This window comes from Megalobrama amblycephala, linkage group LG10 (assembly GCF_018812025.1).
Source record: "Megalobrama amblycephala isolate DHTTF-2021 linkage group LG10, ASM1881202v1, whole genome shotgun sequence".
NCBI lineage: Eukaryota > Metazoa > Chordata > Actinopteri > Cypriniformes > Xenocyprididae > Megalobrama > Megalobrama amblycephala.
Window position 1 is genome coordinate 15,406,714 of NC_063053.1, and position 21,412 is coordinate 15,428,125.

Below are 21,412 nucleotides of genomic sequence, written 5' to 3' on the forward strand. Positions count from 1 at the left end.
TGCTCGTACATTTATTCAGAACACTAGTATTTTTAATCATGTATGAAATTAAAACAAAACTGGAAAGCCAGACCACTTAATTGTATGTATATGCAACTTCGACAGTAAATGACCGTATAATACATGTTTATTTTTCTCTCTCTCTCATGGACATTAAAAAAAAACATGTCACTTTCAATTAACACCCTGACTTTTATTTTGAAACGGTGTTTTAACAACCCTCGGGCTTATGTGCTCTCGGAATCATCATAAATACGAGTTTCCTGGTTAAAATTGCACAGTGCACATGATCCCCCTTCCAGCGATGAGTTCGGAATCACGATTTGAGAAGTGGGAATGATCAAATCATTCCGATAGCACGTGAAGGCAGCATAACTCTCACTAAAGAGGGAAATTAATGTTTCCCGTAGATTAATACGTGTAGGCCTATACATATTTTAATGAAGTCCAATGGCAGCTGTGGGGACATGGTCTTTCTCTCGTCCTGCAATGGAGAGAATGAGATGTATGCTGCTAGCTGGACAAAATGCTACAGATGTTGTAGAAACAGCAGTGGCAGGTAAATACACACCTGTTGTGCTCTTCATCAGTCATATACTTTAACTTTTATTATTTAAAGTTGGTTGATAAATACAAGTACTGTTAATAATTATGGATCTGTTTGGACCTTCAACAATTGTTTATGTAACTGTTTACTAGAGATTCAGTAATTATCATTAGAGAATGCATTCCCATTTTTTCATATTAATCCAGCACACTTTGTTTATTTAAGGGATGTATTGGAAGTATTTTAAGAAAAATAATTATTAAATATGCCATACATATGAAGTAAATAGTTTTTGATATTATGGCATCTTTCATTTATAAACCAAATGAGGCATCTATGCTTTTCTGATTAAGAATAAAAGGTATATTCTTTCAGAGGTTGAAGATGATGTAGACACGGGACGGCACATTGTTGGCAGAGGAGGATATCCAAATTTCAAGGGAGTGGTTGAATGTGATGCTGCAATTATGGAAGGTGTGCCAGGGAGATTTGGGGCAGTGGCTGCACTGCGTGGGTAAAATAAGTCTTCTGAGTATTATTTTTTTCACAAGTAGAATCTCTTATATTTGCTTTTGCCCCCAAAATGCCTGGCCTGAAACCATCTTGTATACTTTTGTTTTCATTGCTAGTATTGCACAGCCATGTCGTGTAGCTCGCAAAGTGATGGAGAAGAGTCCTCACAGCTTGCTTGTAGGAGATGGAGCAGAAGCATTTGCTCAGGAACTGGGTTTTACATCTGAGGCAAATGAAAATATGCTCTCTCACCATACAGCTACTGCTTACCGGGTATTCACACACACACGGTTACTTATTATTTCAATGCCTAGAGAGAATATTTATTCAGTGACTTTTTCTGTTTTATTTTTTATATATACAACAAAAGGAATTCCTTGAAAAAAATAAACCTGTTGCAGGTGGGCATGATACAATAGGTAAGTGATTAATATGAATCATTAATATGAATCGATGAGTGAATCATAAGGGCTAAGTGTAAATCACTTAGCAGGGAAACATCTTACATAACTCAATTTTTTTTTTTTTTTTTTTTTGAGTATGGCCTATGTCATAAAATGTAATTGTGACATTTAGTATATAATCACTGTTGTTTAAATTTTATGATTATGAATATAGATTCAAAAAATATATAATTATGCATATTACAATAAATCATTAATGCACTGACTAATTGCAGTGGGATAGTTGAGATTGACAATATTAAGAATGAAAAAATCTCACAGGTTTGGTTTATAATATACGTTTTGTGACAGCTTTATAGTAGTTAAGCAGTGCATTTTGTGCAGATTCCATCTTAATTTTGTTTACTTTCTCATAGGCCTTATTGCTCTCGATCTAAGTGGTAACATAACAGTAGGTAAAGTTGAAAATGTCTACACTTCCCATTATCTTTATTTCAATAAAAATATTGTTCTGATGTAGTAGTTAGGTTTGTGTTCATATTTCATAATTATACCATAATTCACCATCAATATTATTCTAATTATACAAATGAGATATTCGACAGGTATTTTTGTGCAAACATTTTTATGTTCCTAAATTTACAAATATTGTGCAGGAGTTTCAACATCAGGAGCTCCCTTCAAATCACCAGGGAGGGTGGGGGATTCTCCGCTTCCAGGCTGTGGTCTATATGCTGACCATACAGTAAGCTGTGCAACTTTATGGGTCGTGGGACCTGCAGGGCTTTTTATCATTAAACTCATAACCTGTTTCTTTACTGTCAAGTTATATTGCTTTTTATAGTATGACAAGTTTCAGTTTTATTCCATTTCAGTATGACAGCTGCTGTATTCTCTGTATTTTCAGGTGGGTGCTGCAGCAGGTAGGGTGGGGTTTTTTTCTGCTTTTGACTTTGTTGACATTGCATCTGAGCTTGTTCTACAAATTTAATTTGACACTAAATTAGTTTTTACTATTGAACATGTAGAAATGTCAAACTTTGTATGAACAGTTTGGGGAAGGCCTTTTTCTATTCCAGCATGAATGTGCCCCAGTGCACAAAGCAAGGTCCATAAAGACATGGTTGGATGAGTTTCAGTGTGGAAGAACTTGACTGACCCCCACAGAGCCCCGACCTCAAACCCATCTAAGACATTGGGATGAACCGGAATGGACATTGTGAGCCAGGCCTTCTTATCTGATATCAGTGCCTGACCTCTCAGATGCTCTCCTGGATAAATGGGAAAAAAAAAAATCCCACAGAAAGACCCCAAAATCTTGTGGAAATGCTTTCCAGAAGAGTGGAATCTGATACAGCTGCAATGGGGGGAACCAACTCCATATTAATGTTTATGTATTTCAAAAGCAATGTAATTAAAGTCCTTGCTGGTGTTATGGTCAGGTGTCCCAATACTTTTGTCCATATAGTGTATATAGTTTCAAAATATATATTCTCTCTGTTTGCAGCTACAGGTGATGGAGACAAAATCATGTGCTACTGCCCAAGCTTTCATGTTGTGCAGCTGATGAAACAAGTATGTAATTCTGTTTTGGTATAAATTAAATTATCTCCTTGGATGAACATACAGTTGTGTATTTATTTTGGTAATTATACATAGGATTATGTCAAAATGTATCCAAAGGTGGAGCTGTAATTTTTCTTCAGCAGTACATTTCATGTTGAATACTAGGAGCATCTGGGGCACCCTGACAATAGTGGTGGTGTAAATTGAAGACGGTCAATGAAAATCTCATTAAACCATTAGCAACATGTTTGTACTTCAGTAAATTAGATCTGGCTCACATTTCTCACATCTGCTGTTGTCTGCTACCAAGGGCTCATCTCCTAATGACGCCTGTCGTGCTGTGCTTGCCGACATACAGAGGAGAATAGGTGACGATAAATGCTTTGAAATTGGCCTTTATTTCTTTGAATATGAAGGTAAACACCTTTTATTTGGTCCACTGTTTTTCCTTTACTCAACATAATCATTATTAAATATTGTTTGTATGCTGTTGTGTTGTATGCTACATTTTACTCATGCTTAATGTGATTCCTGTACTTATGACAGAAATATAATTTTGTAGAGTAATTTTGTTACTTTTGATAAATTTGCTTTCTAGCAGCTCATACCCTTAATTGCAGCTGATTCCAATTTCTATCAGCCTAATTGAAATAATGGTCTTCCCACAGGGAGAGGTCGGAGCTGCATCCTCAGTGGAATTTCCATACACATTCTGGAAACAAGGGCTGGATTCAGTGGAGGAGCTAGTTATTAACCAACGAAAACCCCTAAATATTTAATTTCTACTCATTAAGTATATGGGAGGTCATAAAACGTCATTACTTTTGACATTTATGTTTAACTTTTCTAAGTGTTCTGTGAAAAAACACATTGTTCATTATTCTTCATAATCAATAAAAAGTTGGTTCTTCATTCTGACGAGTATTGATCAGTGACTCGCACTCACATTATCCAATGCCACGTTTCACAAATGACGTAATTTTCTACCCCTCATGATAGGGGGCAGGATTTCGCCAGTCCTCAGCATGAACGATTCAAGTCACTATGAACTAATCGTGGCGGTTTAATAAATATATGTGGGTATTGTAGTCCTTTAAACAGACTTGTACCGTTCGCGCGGGCCAGATGATCTCTGAATTGAACTACAACTTCCGCACAAGTTCTGATGACGACATTGCCTACGCAATCTGTTTAAGGAGTTCCTATTTCCTGGTTGAAGAGTCAGCCATTTTGGGTTTCAACCGACTAGACTTTGCGGCAGCAGCTAGCCAGCTAGTTACTTTTTAATCGGGAGGAAGGTTATTGTTTCTAGCATATCTTCACGCCGCGGAGTTGTTTTGTTAGAAGACAAGCGGTTTCACAGTGTCCAGTCCACGATGAATCCCGAATAGTAAGTGAATAAGTTATTGCACGGTTTGTTTGTCGTTACAGAGCTCATAATTTACCTGTAGCTACTTTTGACAGGCAGCAGCAATGATGACTAGCTGTGTGTTCAATCTTACCAGCAACCCATATCACTGTACTATATGTATTTCACCGGTAAAAGCCGAAAAGATTCGTGATTTTCAAAACTAGCCTTTTTAACGCATCGCTTTCTCTAAAGAAGTAAAAACTTTTGTAATTAAACGGCTGTTGTATAGCGGAGCTCGGCCAAGTTAAATATCCATCCGCGTTACATTTATGACAAGTAGAGCTCAGTAGTTAGTCATACCACACCTTTATCATTTCTTATACTGTGATATTTTAATTTCCACTCGTCAAAGCAGATGTTAGCTGTCAGGCATCAGTAAAAGTAAATATGAAGGCTAGCTGATGTAAGCTAACGTCTCCAGGTAGCTTTTCACTTACTTTTTAAACATCTTGACGATGTGGTGAAGTGGCTAAATATCTTAATATGTTTAGTAACCTGTTGCTGATATCCAATTTGGTCAGAAAGAGGGTTTTGATTTAAGTTGCAAGTTTTTTTTTTTTTTGTCAGTGTCAGGAAGGTGGACTTATAAATGACTGAGTAATCAGCCAGTCGCGTTCATTTATTTGCTAATACAGCTTTCAAAGTAGTTCTGAATGTAATTTTATTATCTTTTTATTCATGCGTTTTTATCACCTGAAGTTGCTGTGCACAGAAATACAATCACGTGCCTTGTTGTTTAACACTAAATTTTTAACCACAGGTGTATAATTACTGTGCACTTTGACACTAAAGTAAAACATAAAAGTCAGGGTTACTATATCTGGTTCTTAGAAATAAAAGATTGTTTAGCAAGACTTAAAAGCCACATTTCCACAACACCAGTCTGATTTGTGCTATCTTTATTTCCTTATCGGTAGTAGTTTACATAATCTTAAATAGGTGTTTTGTCATTGATTCCATGTTTCCTGTGTTCATTGGCACTGAATTGTGAGGTTTCTATACTCCTGTCCAAATGTCTGAATGTGCAGATGTGAAGTATGTCTCAAGGAACTGAAGTGCCCATCCCTTCCTTTTGCAAGGTAGTCATGTGTAGGTCACATGCCAAATGACAAGCTACACGGTCTATTACAACTATCACTAGTGTGAGTGTTAAGCAACTCCGTTACTTAACAGACTTAATATCAGCTGTTACGATTTTACATGGGCAGAATAGAGGTGAAATATGTTCTTTCAAAGTTAATAGCTATTAAAATGCTGTTCCTTTAGTGGTTAACACTCATTGGTAGTTTCTCTTTCAGTTCTTCACAAATTGTATCAAAGATTCAATACTAAAGCACATACAGACATTGATGTGGCTTCCTAAGATTGACCGAATCGTGATTAAATAAAGATAGTTGGCAAGTAGGACTTAATGCATATCGTCTCTGTCTTTTCTGACACCAGTTTTTAATGTCCAGCCTAATTGTAGGCTTTAAATGCAGAATTTCAGATGTGCACGACACACTTTCCTGAACCTGTCTCTCATTTTTGATGAAAAAGAAGTTTTTATAGTAGTAATAATATTTAAACTACATATTTTAAATCCATACTTGAACTAACTGTAAAGGAACTTTTACTACTCCTGCTTATTCTGTTTGATAGAAATCAGAAAATGTTGCAGAGTATAAACAGAGGATCTTTACACGCAGTTTTTTTGTGTAGTGGCTCCCTACACAGAAGCGTTTGTTGCAGTCAACCTAACAAGGAGAGCATGACTTGAATTCTGTGCAGTGGGCGAGAGAGAGGGAGAGAGAGGGAAACATCAGCCTATCTGCTGAGTCGATGAGCTGGTCTTGACCAGACCGATCCGCTGAATTTCCTTCCTATGGTCTTTTCTTACTAGGCCATGTTGAATAGGGCCAGAGGATTTAGCACAACAGGCAAAATTCCCTCTCTGTGAATGCTTAATCAGCTTACTCAAGTTTCCTGACCTCAGAGGTCCTCAAGCACATTGTCTCTATTAAAAATAAAATGACATTTTATTTTCTACATACAAAAGTCGACTAGTGACTGATTTACCGCATTTTCATCTGTTACATCAATGGTCAGTAATAGTACATACAGATAGCAATGGTCTGACCTATTTCACATGTTGCAGGGGGATTTTAATGACCTCATTGCTAATGTATGCCTACAAAATGAACAATGCGAAATATACAATGAAAGAAAGCAACAGTTGGTTTCATATAGGTCTTTTGAAATGTATGGCATACTGTTTGCATCAGTATAATGGGTATACTATCGTTCAAATGTTTTGGGTCCGTAAGACTTTACTTTTTTGAAAGAAATTAATATTTTTATTCAGCAAGGATGCATTAAATTGATCAAAAGTGTCAGTAAAGACATTTATGTTACAAAAGATTTCTATTTCAAATAAATGCTGTTCTTTTAAACTTTATTCATCAAAGAATCCTGGAAAAAAAAAAGTTTAAAGGTTTCCAAAACACATTAAGTATCACTACCGTTTTCATCATTGATAATAAGAAATGTTTCTTGAGCATCAAATTAGTATAATAGAATGATTTTTGAAGGATCATGTGACACTGAAGGCTGGAGTAATGACTGCTGAAAATTTAACTTTGCCATCACAGGAATAAATTATATTAAATATATTAACTTTATAAATTGTAATAATATTTCACAATGTTACTGTTTTTACAGTATTTTTTTTTTGTTCAAATAAATGTATCCTTGGTAAACATAAAACGGCTCAAACGTTTGAACGATGTAACAATAAGAAAAAATAATTTATAAGAATAAGTCATTTTAAAGTATAATATTACAAATATAAAATTACAAAATTACTTTTTATTACTGTATTTCTGATCATATAAATGCAGCTTTGTCGAACATAATAGACGTGTCTTACCGACTCAAACTTTTGTATTGTAGTGTAATTTTCAGACAATTGCACTGTCAAATATTGATGGTCTAATGTTTTGTTGATATTTCTCTTCTTGCAGTGACTATTTATTCAAGCTGCTCTTGATTGGTGACTCTGGTGTTGGAAAGTCTTGCCTTCTTCTCCGATTTGCAGTAAGTAGGCTATAAGTTTACCTACTCTTGCCCTTATGCAGGCATTCCTATCATTTTAGAATTTCTGGTCAGAGGTATTAATAATCAGCTGTCTTATTTCATGGATGAAATGAATTGGTGTACTAAAAGAATGTTGTATCGCATTTATAGTGAATTAAATTGAACTGGAAAAATAAGACATTTATATTTAACTTAAAAGCACTGTAGGGAGAGATTTGATTACTGAAACATCTAATTCTGCTATTTTGCTTCTTTCAGGATGACACATACACAGAAAGCTACATTAGCACTATTGGTGTGGACTTTAAAATAAGAACTATAGAATTAGACGGAAAGACCATCAAACTTCAAATCGTAAGTTCCTTTATATCCTGTTGTGAAATGAGTGTTTGTGAATAAGATGACATGAAATTAATATTCAACCATGTGATTGAAGAAAAGTGAACATTTGGTGTTTAGATGGTATGATCATTTTAATTATTTTGGGACATCATTAGAGAGAAAAGGTTTATGTCATGCTTAAAATGGTCACATCTCAGAATCTGTTTTTTTTTTTAATTTTTTTTTTTTTTAAATCTTTTTGTTTGATCTCTGCTAACTATTGAATAGGGCTGGGTTGATAATATTGATTACTCAATTTTAATCTAATTTTGATGAACCGATATCAATTCTTAAATCCCATAAATTGATCTCTTTTCTATGTTGTTTTCTGTTAAAGCATGAAGAACTTCACTACAGAACATTTCACAACTTTGTTTTTGTAGCACGCCTGTCAATAATAGCATAAGCTTTGTGCTTTGTTACTTCTGAAAAGAAACAAAGTCTCAGAATTGAAACTCTGTAAGATTTTATCAGAAATTCAAACAATAAATGTAATTTTACCACACTTTAATGTGACAGGACAGATCGCTGTAGCGCCTCATTTTAAGCAGCAGCATGAGCGCACAAGAACAATCGTCTCTTCCTCTTTACTTCTAGCATTCTATAGCATGAAATGTGCATAAATGAACAAATAAGCTTGAAAGAAACATTACAACCTACAGAAATGTATCATGTAACTGCTCAATCTGTCTTAACCGTGAAAAGTAAAAAAGCTTGTAAAAGCAACATAACACAAGCTAAAGAAAAATTTTTGTTGAAATATATGCACTGTATTACATACCCATTATATTTATACTTGAGCTGTTAATGGTCTTATTTAATGCATGTTTGAATGAGTCTGTCAGGATAACAAGCTTAAGAAAAACAGTAGAAAACATAATTGTATCATTAAGAAGTTTAAATTTAAAATTGCCTTGTGTGGAATTCAAATGTTTGTATACAACTTCAGTGTTTGTTAGTGTTTATCATTATATCTAAAAAGAAATGCCAAATGAATTAAATAGTTTGTTAATTTTAACTTTTAATATTATAGTAATGCACCAACTGGGTTCTCTATATAGTTTACAGCATTAGTTTAGAAAATAATCGCTTTGTGAAATCTGTGTATCAATGCCCAGCACTACTGTTGCTGCTATAGTTGAAATAATATTTTGTGAGCCTATTTTTGTGTTTGATTCTGGTGTCATATTATTCCTTCTCCCTTACAGTGGGATACAGCAGGGCAAGAGAGGTTTCGCACAATCACATCCAGCTACTACAGAGGAGCACATGGCATTATTGTAGTCTATGATGTTACAGATCAGGTGAGCTCGTCCAAACTTTAAGCAAGTGTCCTGATTTTGCTTTAAACACCTGTGGAAATGCCTTGAAACAAAACTGTTTGTACTTCTGCTCCACTGTATTTATGTTTGTTTTTTTTTCCATTGCCCTCAGGAGTCCTTCAATAATGTTAAACAGTGGCTACAGGAGATTGACCGCTATGCCAGTGAAAATGTTAACAAGTTATTGGTTGGCAACAAATGTGACTTAACAACAAAAAAAGTGGTGGACTACACAACAGCAAAGGTAATACTGCTATACTCCATTATATTACACCATTTATACCACTATTTTTATGGCTCTGTTCCAATCCTAGTGAGCTACCATGCTGTCTACTCTCTACATAGCCAGCTGCCTTCTAACTAAAATGAGACTTCCTAACTGACTGATTTGGAATGCTATACTTGGGCAGCAACACATTGCATTATAAACTGTTGATTTTCAATAGACTTAAGTGTTAATGTGTTGCTACGCTATTGACGTGATGCTGTAACAAGTTTGAAAATGTATAGAATGCACATATTTATTCAAATAGTCAATATATTAATTCGCTTGAACTATTTTAACTGATATAATTCATTCAATACTGAAAAGTATCTATGATTGGCATTTTGGATGTGATGCTGCCTACCCTATAGAACTGCCTTTAGTATTTATATATGCTATTATTGTATTTATTAATATTTTGAATTGTTTAATTTTTATATTTTCACTTTTAAAGTTTTTATTATGTGCTTTTGTCATTTTTATTAGTTGTAGTTTTTTTTTTTTTTTTTTTTTTTTTTTTTTTTTTTTTTAAGAAATACTTCTATTTAGTTTTTATTTCAGTTTTAGTAATTTCAGTAATTCAACTTATTTTATTTCAGTTAGTTACTTAGGCAGCAAGTTTTTCATGTAATATTTTATTTCCGCTTTATTTCAATCAATGATGTTTAATAGTTTTAGTTTTGGTTAACAACAGTGGGGTGCGTTTCCTGAAGCCAACTGTGGTCACAAGTTCCGTGTTATCAACACAAGTGAAAGGAACTTGCGACCAGAGATGACTAATGTTGTACAATGAGGGTCTGGAGTGTGCTTTAAATTTCTGCCTACAAATGCAGATCACCGGGTTTTGGAGCAGAGCCTATATGTACATAAGACTTGCAATTGTTCACTTTTCCAGTGTTCTAACAGAAAGAACTGCTTGGTTTATCTCTAGGAATTTGCAGATTCCCTTGGCATTCCTTTCTTGGAAACTAGCGCTAAGAATGCTACCAACGTGGAGCAGGCCTTCATGACCATGGCTGCTGAGATCAAGAAGAGAATGGGCCCCGGAGCCACAGCTGGAGGCGCTGAGAAGTCTAACGTGAAGATCCAGAGCACTCCGGTGAAGCCTGCATCTGGAGGCTGCTGCTGAGGCCCCCTCAACCCCGACCCCCCGCACCTCGGCCCCTGGATCTTGGAGCAAGAGTCCCCACAATAGGAGAAAGAAAGGGGAATAGATCATTTTGTTATGGAGCAAAGAGTGAATATGGAGAATAGAAAGAATAAAAGAGAGAGTGTGAAACAGGCAACAATTTAAGTTACCCAAGTTGTACTGTATGTAGCCGCACTACCAAAAACATTCAAAAATCTGCTGCCCCCTCCCCCCTTGCTTTTCACAAACTATAACTGATGAGATGTCCGAGATTTGGTAACGGTCAGTCCCCTTCACCCCTGCCGTCTGTCAGGGGCTGCTTTTAACCAACCCCACATCAAGAAAGGATGGATTTCATTCTCATTCAACGATTTTAAATCCTCTGTGTGCAGGTTTCTAAGAATAATGTGTGTATTTATCTCACTGCATTCCTACTGCAGGGCTGGTCTGTGGTCAAAATTCAATGACGTTTTGTTTTTCTGTCCTTATGCTTTTCTTACTTTATTCTTACTTGATTATTTTACTGTTTATATTTGCATGTGTAGGTTTCTGTCCCCACAGATTGTTTTGCCAGTCTGTTGCGATCGACCGGGCAGCGGTGGTTCACAGCCCAACATCTGTTTAGTAAAATATATGTACATATACATTATGTATATATATGTAAGATCTGAATTGACAGCTCTGTAGAGTTAAATACATGATTCGAGTAGTTTTACCTTACTTTTCATTTAAGTTGTGGCTGCAGACGTGTAGTTGTTGCGCAATGTGTAACAGTTAACAAAAATATAAATAAATATTGTACGACCATACTGTACAATATCAGTATGTCTGCAATTCTTGGTGGGACATGTAGAAACCCTTTGTGTTTTATTTATTCGACATTTATATGCAAATATATTGATCCAATAATCTACAATCTCTCGATATTGGCCATTTACCTGCGGAATACATTGAAAGAAACAATTTCACGGTCGCATATGTGACAAACACTATGTTCTCTTTTTCATAATAAAGGCAAATGAATTCATTTTTTGAATGAACTTGGAAACCGCTCATGTCTAGTTTATCATCATTTTTTTGAAGTTTTAGATGAATATTTCACTTCTCGCAGATAAAGGCCTGAATTAATTGAGGACCTCTTTTAATACACTGTATATGAATCTGTATGCATGAATGGTAATACTTCAGTACATTATGTGCATACTTGTAATTGAGTACTTTTTCATTTAATCAAGTATCCTTATCGAAACCAACAGAAATATATTATACAGAAAATGATATAAAAATATATACAGAAATATTAACTTAAAACACAAGAAAACTATCAAAAAGGAGACTTTATTGTTAAAAAGACTGTTTTTATACATACATAAATCCAAAAACAGTTACACATCAATCTGTGATCTCTACAGCTGAAGTTCTCAAACTTTCTGCCTCAAGGTTTAGTTTTTTGTCATTCTTTCAGCTGAATCCATTTCACATGCATTATGCACCATAACTTATTTTTTTGCATTTTGTTCCTTTGACATCTCCTAATGTTAACATACTGATATTGCTTTCACCCTAGAGGTTTAGTTCATACATAAATGAAAATCCTGTCATCTATTCACCCTCATGTCTCTCTAAGCTTTCTTTTTTTCCTGTGGAACACAAAAGATTTACATTTACATTTACATTTATGCATTTGGCAGACGCTTTTATCCAAAGCGACTTACATTGCATTATACTATACATTTGTATCTGAGTGTGTGCAATCCCTGGGATCGAACCCATGACCTTGGCATTGCTAGTGCCATGCTCTAACCACTGAGCTACAGGAAAAAGATATTTGAACAATGTTGGTAACTAAACAACACTGGCCCTCTTCGACTTGCATTGTGTAGAGAAAAAATAACACTGAATCATTTCTTTATTTATATATATTATGTTCAACAGAAGAAAATCATAGTTTTAGAACGACAGGGGTGAGTAAATGATCATTTTCATTCTTGGGTGAACAATAAAAAATATATTCCTAATCAGAAACATTTTAAAAAGTATGAATGCTCATCCAACAGATTATTCATATATTCAGTCATGATACCATTACTGACACTAATATCAGTCAAAAAATACAATATATCTTCGAGGCACAGGTTACTCAGAAGAGAAACTGAAGCTGCAGTGATGCTAATGAAGGCTGAGCTGTCCTCCATTAAAACTTAATAGGGTAATAACCTGAGATCACAATCACGATTGGCACCATGTATGTGCATTGTGCACATCTTCAGCAGAGCCGAACAGTATTACTAAATTAAGCCATCTCAGGACATTTTCTGACATCAGTATGTTACAATATGTATAGACAGTATGTAAAAATACAAAGTGAAAAGTTTAACACATTTGTTGAGACAGATAATTGTGACAACAGAACCTAACACCAGTTCTGGATTCAGTAAACGTGTAAAACAAAGATATTTGTGACATGATTCTAGTTAGAAGTGCTTTTCATGTGAAAACACCAAAAAGGACGTCTCAGTGAAGACAGTGTGCAGACCAGACATTCGCCTTCTCAGATTCCTAATAATTCTCAGGAAATTGCTTCTGGGGAGAAAGAGTGAAAAAAGTAATGCGGCACTTTCAAAAGAGGCGACAGTCAGAGGGAAAAATGTGAATAATGAACTGTATAGTATAGGGATTCCAGTAAAGTGCTGCAGGGATAAAATATTTTTGTAGGTCAAAACCCAGAAATCAGAATTTTAGCCAGTGTTTTTTGTTTTGTTTTTTTGGCTAAATGCCTGAAATAAAGTATGTGGTTAATAAAAGCTCAAATTACTTTCACATTTTATTCTACAACATAAATTACGTCAATATTTCCCCCTTGTGATTTTTTTGAAAAAGGCATTTGCTAACAAGTGGCTAAATGGGACCACAGAGGTTGTCGGTTACATTAAACAGCACACCGAAGAGGAACACTCAACTACACAGTAGTCCGCATTTACAGCATCATTGTGTTTATAGACAAGCTCTTGCAATCTATTCTAGCTCAAACTATTAAGGAAAATGTTCTTTAAATAAGAACTTAAAGAGTTATTGGAAGCCTAATGGTGCTGATGTTAGTCACGTGACTGTGGTGTAGTTAATGTATAGCCTACATTTAGCTTTTTACTTCTGCCATTGTATTTAGGCATCAAAATGCCTAAAAATTGTGTTCATTTGTGAAGATTATCATGATTTACAAAACATGTCAGAATCATAAACTGTTGTTGGATTCCAAAAGCCAATGGAGAAATTCTATTCAACTTCTAGGTTGTACAACAAAAATGTCATCAATGAACCACTATTATATGTAACTATATATAACCATTTGATGACACTAGAGGGCATTATACATAATGGTAGATCGTTTACCTGATGCTTCCTCAGATCTAGGGTCAGTGAGGCAGTCCATGGCTGACAGAATAGAGGAGAAAAGAAACTCTGAATGAGTTTCCAGTGTGTGAGACTGTCTCTCTATCAGCACCAGTGTGTCTTTCAGAACTGTAGGATCAGAGAAAAAAATATTAGCAGCAGTATGAGAACATCTAAAGACTAGTGATGTGTTGACAAAAGTAATGGTGTTAATGCTTGATGTGAATGCAGAATGCTCTCTAATTCATGCATGCATGGCCGCATTCTCCCAGCAGAGCGTTTCCTGTTTCTGTCCGATGAGACTGTGAGTATTGGGTTACACTGAACAACATGTCCAAAACTGAGAAGCTGTAGACACTTGTGGAAGTGTACCGAATGATAAAGAAACAAAAAGTCCATTATAGTGATTTGGAAGGTAAAAAGCTCTAATGCTTCATCTAATTTAAAATATAATTTCTCACTTCACAGTTCTGGAGCCACTACTGAGGGTTCAGTAACAAAATGCAGCTTTTCAGCTGTTGCAGCTGTTCTTCAAAAAACAATTATATTATCTTACTGTATTATAGTTTGATAGAGCTAACAAGACTCACACGGAGAGGCTGAATTCATGCAATGCAAAAGCATCTCTCCAGTCTGAAGAACATCTGCTGTGAGGGGCTTATGAGCCTGAACTTCTTCCTGAAAACTCTGAAAAATATCATGTGATGCAGTTATGTTCTTTTTTAATGAACTTCTTTTTGGAATAAAATTATTATTTCTTATTAGATGCATATACATTACTGTTCAAAAGTCTGAGGTGGGTAAGCTTTTTAATGTTTTGAAACAAGTCTCTTATGCTCACCAAGGCTGCATTTATTTGATCGAAAATACTGTAAAACAGTAATATTGTGAAATATTATTACAATTTAAAACAACTGTTTTCTATTTTAATATATTTTAAAATGTAATTAATTCCTGTGATGGCAAAGCTGAATTTTTAGCTGCCATTACGCCAGTCTTCAGTGTCACATGATCCTTCAGAAATCATGCTGATTTGGTGCACAAGAAACAGTTGATTGATACTTTATTAATCCTGAAGGAAATTCTTACAGTAGTGGAAACAGTGATACTTTTTTCAGGTTTTTTGATGAATAGAAAGTTTAAAAGGTCAGCATTTATTTGAAACAGAAATCTTTTGGAACATCATAAATGTCTTTACAGTCACTTTCAATCAATTTAATGCATCCTTGGAGAACAAACATATTACTTTCTCTCAATAATAATAAAAATCTTTCCAACCCCAAACTTCTGAATGGTAGTGTAGTTTACAAACCTTGTAATCAGCCAAGGAGGCTTTGACACTCTCCAATTCAACCATGGGAGGAGATAGAAACTCTACTTTCTCTACCACCTTGTGCAGCCACTGAACCAGCTTTTCTAGGTTTGAGCAAAATACCTGTTGGAGAAAGGACGTAACAGTTCTCATTAATTCTCAGCCATCTCAGAACTTCGCAATCACCAGAGAAAAGTCTACTCACCTGTATGTGCTGCATTAGTGACTCCTGGGTCTCATATTCATCCTGATCTGTTTGTATTGTCCTCTGAAGCTCTGACATTGACAGTCCACTCAGCTGATCCATAATAGCTTCCACTTCCCTCAGGTTCCTTCGATTCACGTCTGGGCTAATCATCTGGATTCTGGTACCAGGCTCCTTTGCTTTCTCTAAATGATCCTCAGGTGTGAGAGGAACTTCAGATGCCCTCTCTGCTTCAATATCTTCATTGCCCCTTTCTTCCATCAACGGTTCATGCTTTCCCACTTGAACCGTTGGCGATCTAATGGAGGTAATCCCGCTCTCCAGGGATTCCCAGCTGGTGATGACCGGCTGGCTTATCTGGTCACTAATGTCCCTCAGTTGCTGTGAAAGCACCTGAAGTTCCTGTAGACGTTCTGGTAGGCGAAGGAACTCTTCGTCTAACTCGTCTTGCGCATTAGGACGGGGAAGGATATGTGTTGAACTAATGAAAGTGGGGACAGATCTGAACGTTGAGAAGATGCCAAATTTACGGTAATGACCCCCTGGTTGCCTGTCGTAGTCTAGACTCTCAACTGACAAGCCAGCTTGGTCTAGTGAGGAGTACAGGCTACTGGACATGATACCGTCTGAGGTCTTTGAATGTGATTGGTTTAGTGCATGAAACTCAGTTGACTTTCGACCTGTTCCTGGACTACCCCATCCCTGCCGAGTCCCTGTATGGGATAAGTCCAAACCGGACAGGGTGGAAGAGCTGCAAAAGCGGTCCAACTCAATGCCTGAGTCTTGCAACAACAGATCATTTCGTAAGAGAAGATCTCCTTCTGGTGAACCCAATGTGCTTGTGCCTGTGATGTTGGGTCTCAGAGGGTACGTGTAGTCTAGGAGCGCCTCGTATTCCTTTTCAGGATCCCAGCTGGGGGATTTGCGGTTTGGGGAGGGTGGCATGGATTTGGGGATGGCACATGCCCAATAGTTGGCCTGATAAGGTGACATGTGTTTGAACCCACGTTGATGGTTCTTGTTGTAAAACTCAGAAGATCCTGTGTTAAGAAGAGAATCTCTTCCTGTGTCCGTCATCTCACCTGTTCTTGTTTTTACCTTTCTTGTGAAATGAGACGTATGACTGGACGAGTGAGAAGCGCTTCTAGGAGTGGACATCCACTTAGGCACTGGGGGTTCTGTGAGGCTCAAGGAAGCTGAAGGGGGACTGGACAAACTGCGTTTAGCAGCCGAAGTGTTAAAAATAGGATCCTTGTCACGTGACCATGGTCTGAGGTCCGATACGTTCATGGAAGTATCCAGGTCTTCTCTGGATAATGCCGGGGAGGGTTTATAATATGGAGAAACTTGTGTGATACTTCTGAATGATTCTTTGGGCAGACTTTTGTCCTTTTCTTTAGAGGAATCTGCTTTGTAACTGATCTGAGGAAAAAATAATCAAAAACAGGACATGTTAATTGGAAATCCTGGGTTGTAGACTAAAACATGACCGGAAAGCCATTGGCTCCTATAAACATACATTACCATTCAAACTTTTAGGGCGAAAAGATTTTTTCACGTTTTTGAAAGAAGTCTGTTGTGCTTACCGAGGCTATGTTTATTTGATCAAAGATACAGGAAAAACAGTAACAGTGTGAAATATTATTGCAATTTTAAATAAATGTTTTATATATTAAAGGTGCCCTTGAATTAAAAATTGAATTTATCTTGGCATAGTTAAATAACAAGAGTTCAGTACATGGAAATGACATACAGTGAGTCTCAAACTCCATTGTTTCCTCCTTATATAAATCTCATTTGTTTAAAAGACCTCAGAAGAACAGGCGAATCTCAACATAACACCGACTGTTACGTAACAGTCGGGGTGTACGCCCCCAATATTTGCATATGCCAGCCCATGTTCCCAACATTATGAAAGGCATTAGACAAGGGCAGCCAGTAACGTCTGGATCTGCACAGCTGAATCAACAGACTAGGTAAGCAAGCAAGCAAGAACAACAGCGAAAAATGGCAGATGGAGCGATAATAACTGACATGATCCATGATATCATGATATTTTTAGTGATATTTGTAAATTGTCTTTCTAAATGTTTCGTTAGCATGTTGCTAATGTACTGTTAAATGTGGTTAAAGTTACCATTGTTGTATTCACGGAGACAAGATCCGTCGCTATTTTCATTTTTAAACACTTGCAGTCTGTATAATGCATAAACACAACTTCATTCTTTATAAATCTCTCCAACAGTGTAGCATTAGCCGTTAAGCCGGGGACACACCTAACGATTAGCTGAAACATTCTAAGACTGAACTGAACACACATACCGATTGTTTCCTAAGACTGGAGCTGATTTATAAACTCACACATGGAATTTGAACACCGACTGTAATCGCAGACTAATCGCAACTGGCTCTGACTGGATGCGTTTGAGCGAGATCAGTCATAAGTATCAATTTACATTTATAATCGGCCTTACAATCGTTAAGTGCGTCCATGGCTTTAGCCACGGAGCACAGCCTCAAATTCATTCAGAATCAAATGTAAACAATATAACAGCATACACATAATCCAACGCATGCATGCAGTATGCATGACGAACACTTTGTAAAGATCCATTTGAGGGTTATATTAGCTGTGTGAACTTTGTTTATGCACTGTTTAAGGAAAGCGCGAGCTCCGTGGGCGGAGAGCACGAGATTTAAAGGGGCCGCAGCATAAATCGGCTCATATTTAATTATGCCCCAAAATAGGCAGTTAAAAAAAATCTATGGGGTATTTTGAGCTGAAACTTCACAGACACATTCAGGGGACACCTTAGACTTATATTACATCTTGTAAAAAAACGTTCGATGGCACCTTTAATATATTCCTGTCGTCACAGAAAAGCTGAATGTTCGGCAGCCATTACTCCAGTCTTCAGTGTCATATATGATCCTTCAGAAATCATTCTAACACGCTGTTTTGGTGCTCAAGAAATCAATGTTGAAAACAGTTTACTGTCACTTTTGATTAATTAAATGCATCCATGCTAAAAAAAGTATTTCTTTTAAAATATCCCCTAAACTTTTGAACGGTAGTGCATATTGTTTTTACAGTTTTATTCAACCAAAGTTCCCAAATTCCCAAACATTACAATTGGACCTTACTATGCTAAACCATGATCAATAATATAGTTTTTGTAGATATCTGAATATTTCAGAATACCATTTAGAACAGGTAACACAACTGTGAATATGTATCTTTAATTAGAAGTAACAATTTCTTGTTCATTTCGAATAAGACATAACCAAAAATAATAATGACTTGTGGTTCAGTGAGTTATGGCGCAGTAATATCTGAATTATTCACTGACTAAATTAATCTGATTAAACTCACAAGCAAGTTTGAAACAGATTCACAAATCTCACTGAAAAAAAAAAACATCAACAGTTTGCGAATTGGACATCACAGCTTTGTGCTGTTTGTTGCTGTGTGCAGGAAACCCTGGTTGGCACTCGCACATTTGGACTCGCAGAAAGCTTTCCGAACTAATTTTTAATTAACACTTGCAGTAAAATGCTCTTTTATTGTTTCAGTTAGTAAATAGTGGTCGTATAGTTCCTGATTCAACATGAACTGCATATAAACTCACAACATTTCTATTAACAGTCCACTAAGACATCATCTTTATGTGCGTCATTAGATTCTTACCCTCTCCGAGTCTTCATGTGTGGATGAGTTCTTCAGGATGGGCATCTGGCATTGTGTGGAGATCAGTGGTTTCCTCATGGTATAGAGGCTTCTGTCTGTCATATACCTGGAAACAGGTGCCATGGTGACTGTCTTTTTGCAGCCACTCCTCTCTTTGTCTGAGTCTTTGGCTCCCTGGACATTTGTAGGCCTTGTCTTCTCAGTTGCCTTTTGACTGAGGGGTTTAGAGTGACCGCTGCGAATGAACTCTGGGATACTGGTCTTCCACCTCACATAGCTCTTGTTCTCCATCTGCGAGGAGGTGTCTGATAAAGCCTTGTCAACTCCGAGAGCCATAGCAACACATCCAGATTCTGTAGTTCCTCATTTGTCCAGAGCGACAGCTAAAAGGTCATAACCACACTGTGTTTTAAACTCTGCAAAGGCTTGAAAATTATCACAGAAGGAGGCTCTGTGATATATGTGGTCTTAACATGATGCAGGACTCGTTTACTGTATTAGGTTTACTTCTGCTCTGGATATGTAATCTCATTATCTACATGTTCAGGCTTGCCTGAAATGCACGAATGCTCTGTCATGAATGCTCAATTTTGTTGTTAAAAAAAAAAAGATAAAGTAATTAAATTTAATAGCTAAAAATTATTTAGTAATAAAATAATACTTACTGTACACTGACAAAATATATATATAATCTTTTATGAGTATTAATATGTGTCAGATGAACTGTAATAAATGCAACAGGGTGCAGACAAAGCAGTTTCTTGTATTTCTGTGAAATACTAGGCTGGAACTGTTTTTTGATTGGCTCATTCTTCTGGATTCCATGGCAACCGACAGAAAATGGCATGTCATGAGAGGTGATCACGTGGGTACATTTAAATCGTAGCCTGCTTGCAAACAAAGACAATCATGTGTCTTCACCACAGAACCCTCATGGACTTCCTTTTATTTTTAATATAATACTTACACGGCTAGTCGGTTCGCATAATTGTTATTGACCATTAGCAAGGCAATATTTATGAATTTGTTTACTTTGTATTGTAGAGCAAGGAAGCAAAACAAATTAAATCAATATGTTTTTGTGGACATAAAAAGCCAGCAAGATCCTGTGGGCTACAATGGCACTAGATCAAATAAGGCAGTGCGAAATCCTATAGAATGTCATATACAGGCTTGATTGGCAGTTACCATAGCAACCTAGTCATCAAACAAATGCCTAGTAGAGACGACACCATATATATATAGATAGATAGATAGATAGATAGATAGATAGATAAATAGATAGATAGATGGCACAGTGTCTGCATTATACAAGGCCTCTAAGAAATGCTTTAAAATGATTCAAATATAAAACACACAATGTATGATTCACAATATACAATCTACTTGTTTTGAAAGCCACAATCTGCAACCAGTACCTGTTTGCTTAGAATAAAGAAAGTAACTGTTGCACTCATCGATGATGGAATGATAGATTAAATGTATCTGGGCATCGGTCACAGCACCAGAAAACAAAGTGAATAATGTTATGCTAATATGTATCAGCCAGAAAAATTGATCTGTCACACAACGGCTTCACACCTATGTCGATATCACTTTCACTTTCACGAAACACCCTGCATAATTGATCTTAAACTGTGTTTACGTACCGCTTTTGGCTATGGAAGGTCTATCGACAGCTCCATGAACTACGTGTCTGTGAATTAGAGATATAATAGGGTAAATAATAAACACCGCTGTGCTGTTGAGGAATCCAAGCGGTTAAGGAAACGGTTCATAACACTGAGGCGGGACAAGTAGCGCAGATTGTCGCCTCTCCAGCCAATAGCGACATAAAACTGCACGAGCCTAAATTCAGTAATACCGACTCAAGTTTCTTATTAATACGCATGCGCATGACAATTTGTAAAATACTAGTTATTGTGGCGAGTCCACTGGTTGAGACAATAGAATGTTTATTAAAGGATTTTTATTGTCATTAATATATAAATTGTTGTTCAGACCGCTGCTGAAATAACGCCTTATCACGCCATACGTGTTACATATCTCAGCGCTTGTCAGAATCAACCAATCACAGTAGTTTGCGATTATTTGATTTAAAAATAATTATTGTGTCTGGATTCAGTTTGATTGTTAGCTATAAATCTAAATTAAAGTTTATCTTAAGTTTAACTAAATAAAAAAAAAAAAAATTAAAGTTTACA

General features: G+C 36.3%; 3 protein-coding genes across 4 annotated transcripts; 2 read left to right on the forward strand and 1 right to left on the reverse strand.

Moving 5' to 3' along the window:
* Positions 1-211: 211 nt before the first annotated feature.
* On the forward strand, positions 212-3,944 carry zgc:153169 (uncharacterized protein LOC767799 homolog). The gene is given in 11 exon segments (XM_048204835.1): positions 212-559; positions 923-1,061; positions 1,177-1,333; positions 1,431-1,479; positions 1,881-1,919; positions 2,121-2,209; positions 2,372-2,387; positions 2,972-3,039; positions 3,341-3,427; positions 3,429-3,446; positions 3,699-3,944. Coding segments are annotated over 11 exon segments (882 nt in total). The 5' UTR covers positions 212-450; the 3' UTR covers positions 3,810-3,944.
* A 297-nt stretch (positions 3,945-4,241) lies between these two features.
* Positions 4,242-11,653, forward strand: rab1ab (RAB1A, member RAS oncogene family b). Its single transcript, XM_048204836.1, has 6 exons — positions 4,242-4,420; positions 7,444-7,516; positions 7,775-7,870; positions 9,106-9,201; positions 9,332-9,463; positions 10,416-11,653. Exons 1-6 carry the CDS (start codon positions 4,407-4,409, stop codon positions 10,611-10,613), a joined length of 609 nt encoding a protein of 202 aa, XP_048060793.1. The 5' UTR covers positions 4,242-4,406; the 3' UTR covers positions 10,614-11,653.
* A 600-nt stretch (positions 11,654-12,253) lies between these two features.
* Positions 12,254-21,152, reverse strand: cep68 (centrosomal protein 68). 2 transcript variants are annotated; one of them, XM_048204828.1, is made up of 7 exons: positions 20,858-21,152; positions 19,209-19,591; positions 15,521-16,942; positions 15,316-15,438; positions 14,594-14,690; positions 14,004-14,132; positions 12,254-13,193 (listed from the first exon to the last, which is right to left on the reverse strand). In XM_048204828.1, the coding sequence occupies exons 2-7, from the start codon at positions 19,542-19,544 to the stop codon at positions 13,183-13,185; spliced, it is 2,118 nt and encodes a 705-aa protein (XP_048060785.1). In that variant the 5' UTR covers positions 19,545-19,591; positions 20,858-21,152; the 3' UTR covers positions 12,254-13,182. The 2 variants fall into 2 exon arrangements, with proteins under 2 accessions (XP_048060785.1, XP_048060784.1); XM_048204827.1 differs by having other exon boundaries at positions 12,254-13,196; positions 20,858-21,151.
* Between the last annotated feature and the right edge of the window lie 260 nt (positions 21,153-21,412).

What these genes read in the sequence shown, in the direction of transcription:
- rab1ab (XM_048204836.1), top strand. An exon ending in GCCTTCTTCTCCGATTTGCA is followed by an intron (nt 7,517 to 7,774) that starts GTAAGTAGGCTA and finishes TGCTTCTTTCAG; the next exon opens with GATGACACATACACAGAAAG. An exon ending in TCTATGATGTTACAGATCAG is followed by an intron (nt 9,202 to 9,331) that starts GTGAGCTCGTCC and finishes CATTGCCCTCAG; the next exon opens with GAGTCCTTCAATAATGTTAA.
- cep68 (XM_048204827.1), bottom strand. Translation starts at nt 19,544, where the DNA reads ATGGCTCTCGGAGTTGACAAGGCTTTATCAGACACCTCCTCGCAGATG. An exon ending in CACTAATGCAGCACATACAG is followed by an intron (nt 15,439 to 15,520) that starts GTGAGTAGACTT and finishes TTTCTCCAACAG; the next exon opens with GTATTTTGCTCAAACCTAGA. An exon ending in CCTCCTTGGCTGATTACAAG is followed by an intron (nt 14,691 to 15,315) that starts GTTTGTAAACTA and finishes GATATTTTTCAG; the next exon opens with AGTTTTCAGGAAGAAGTTCA.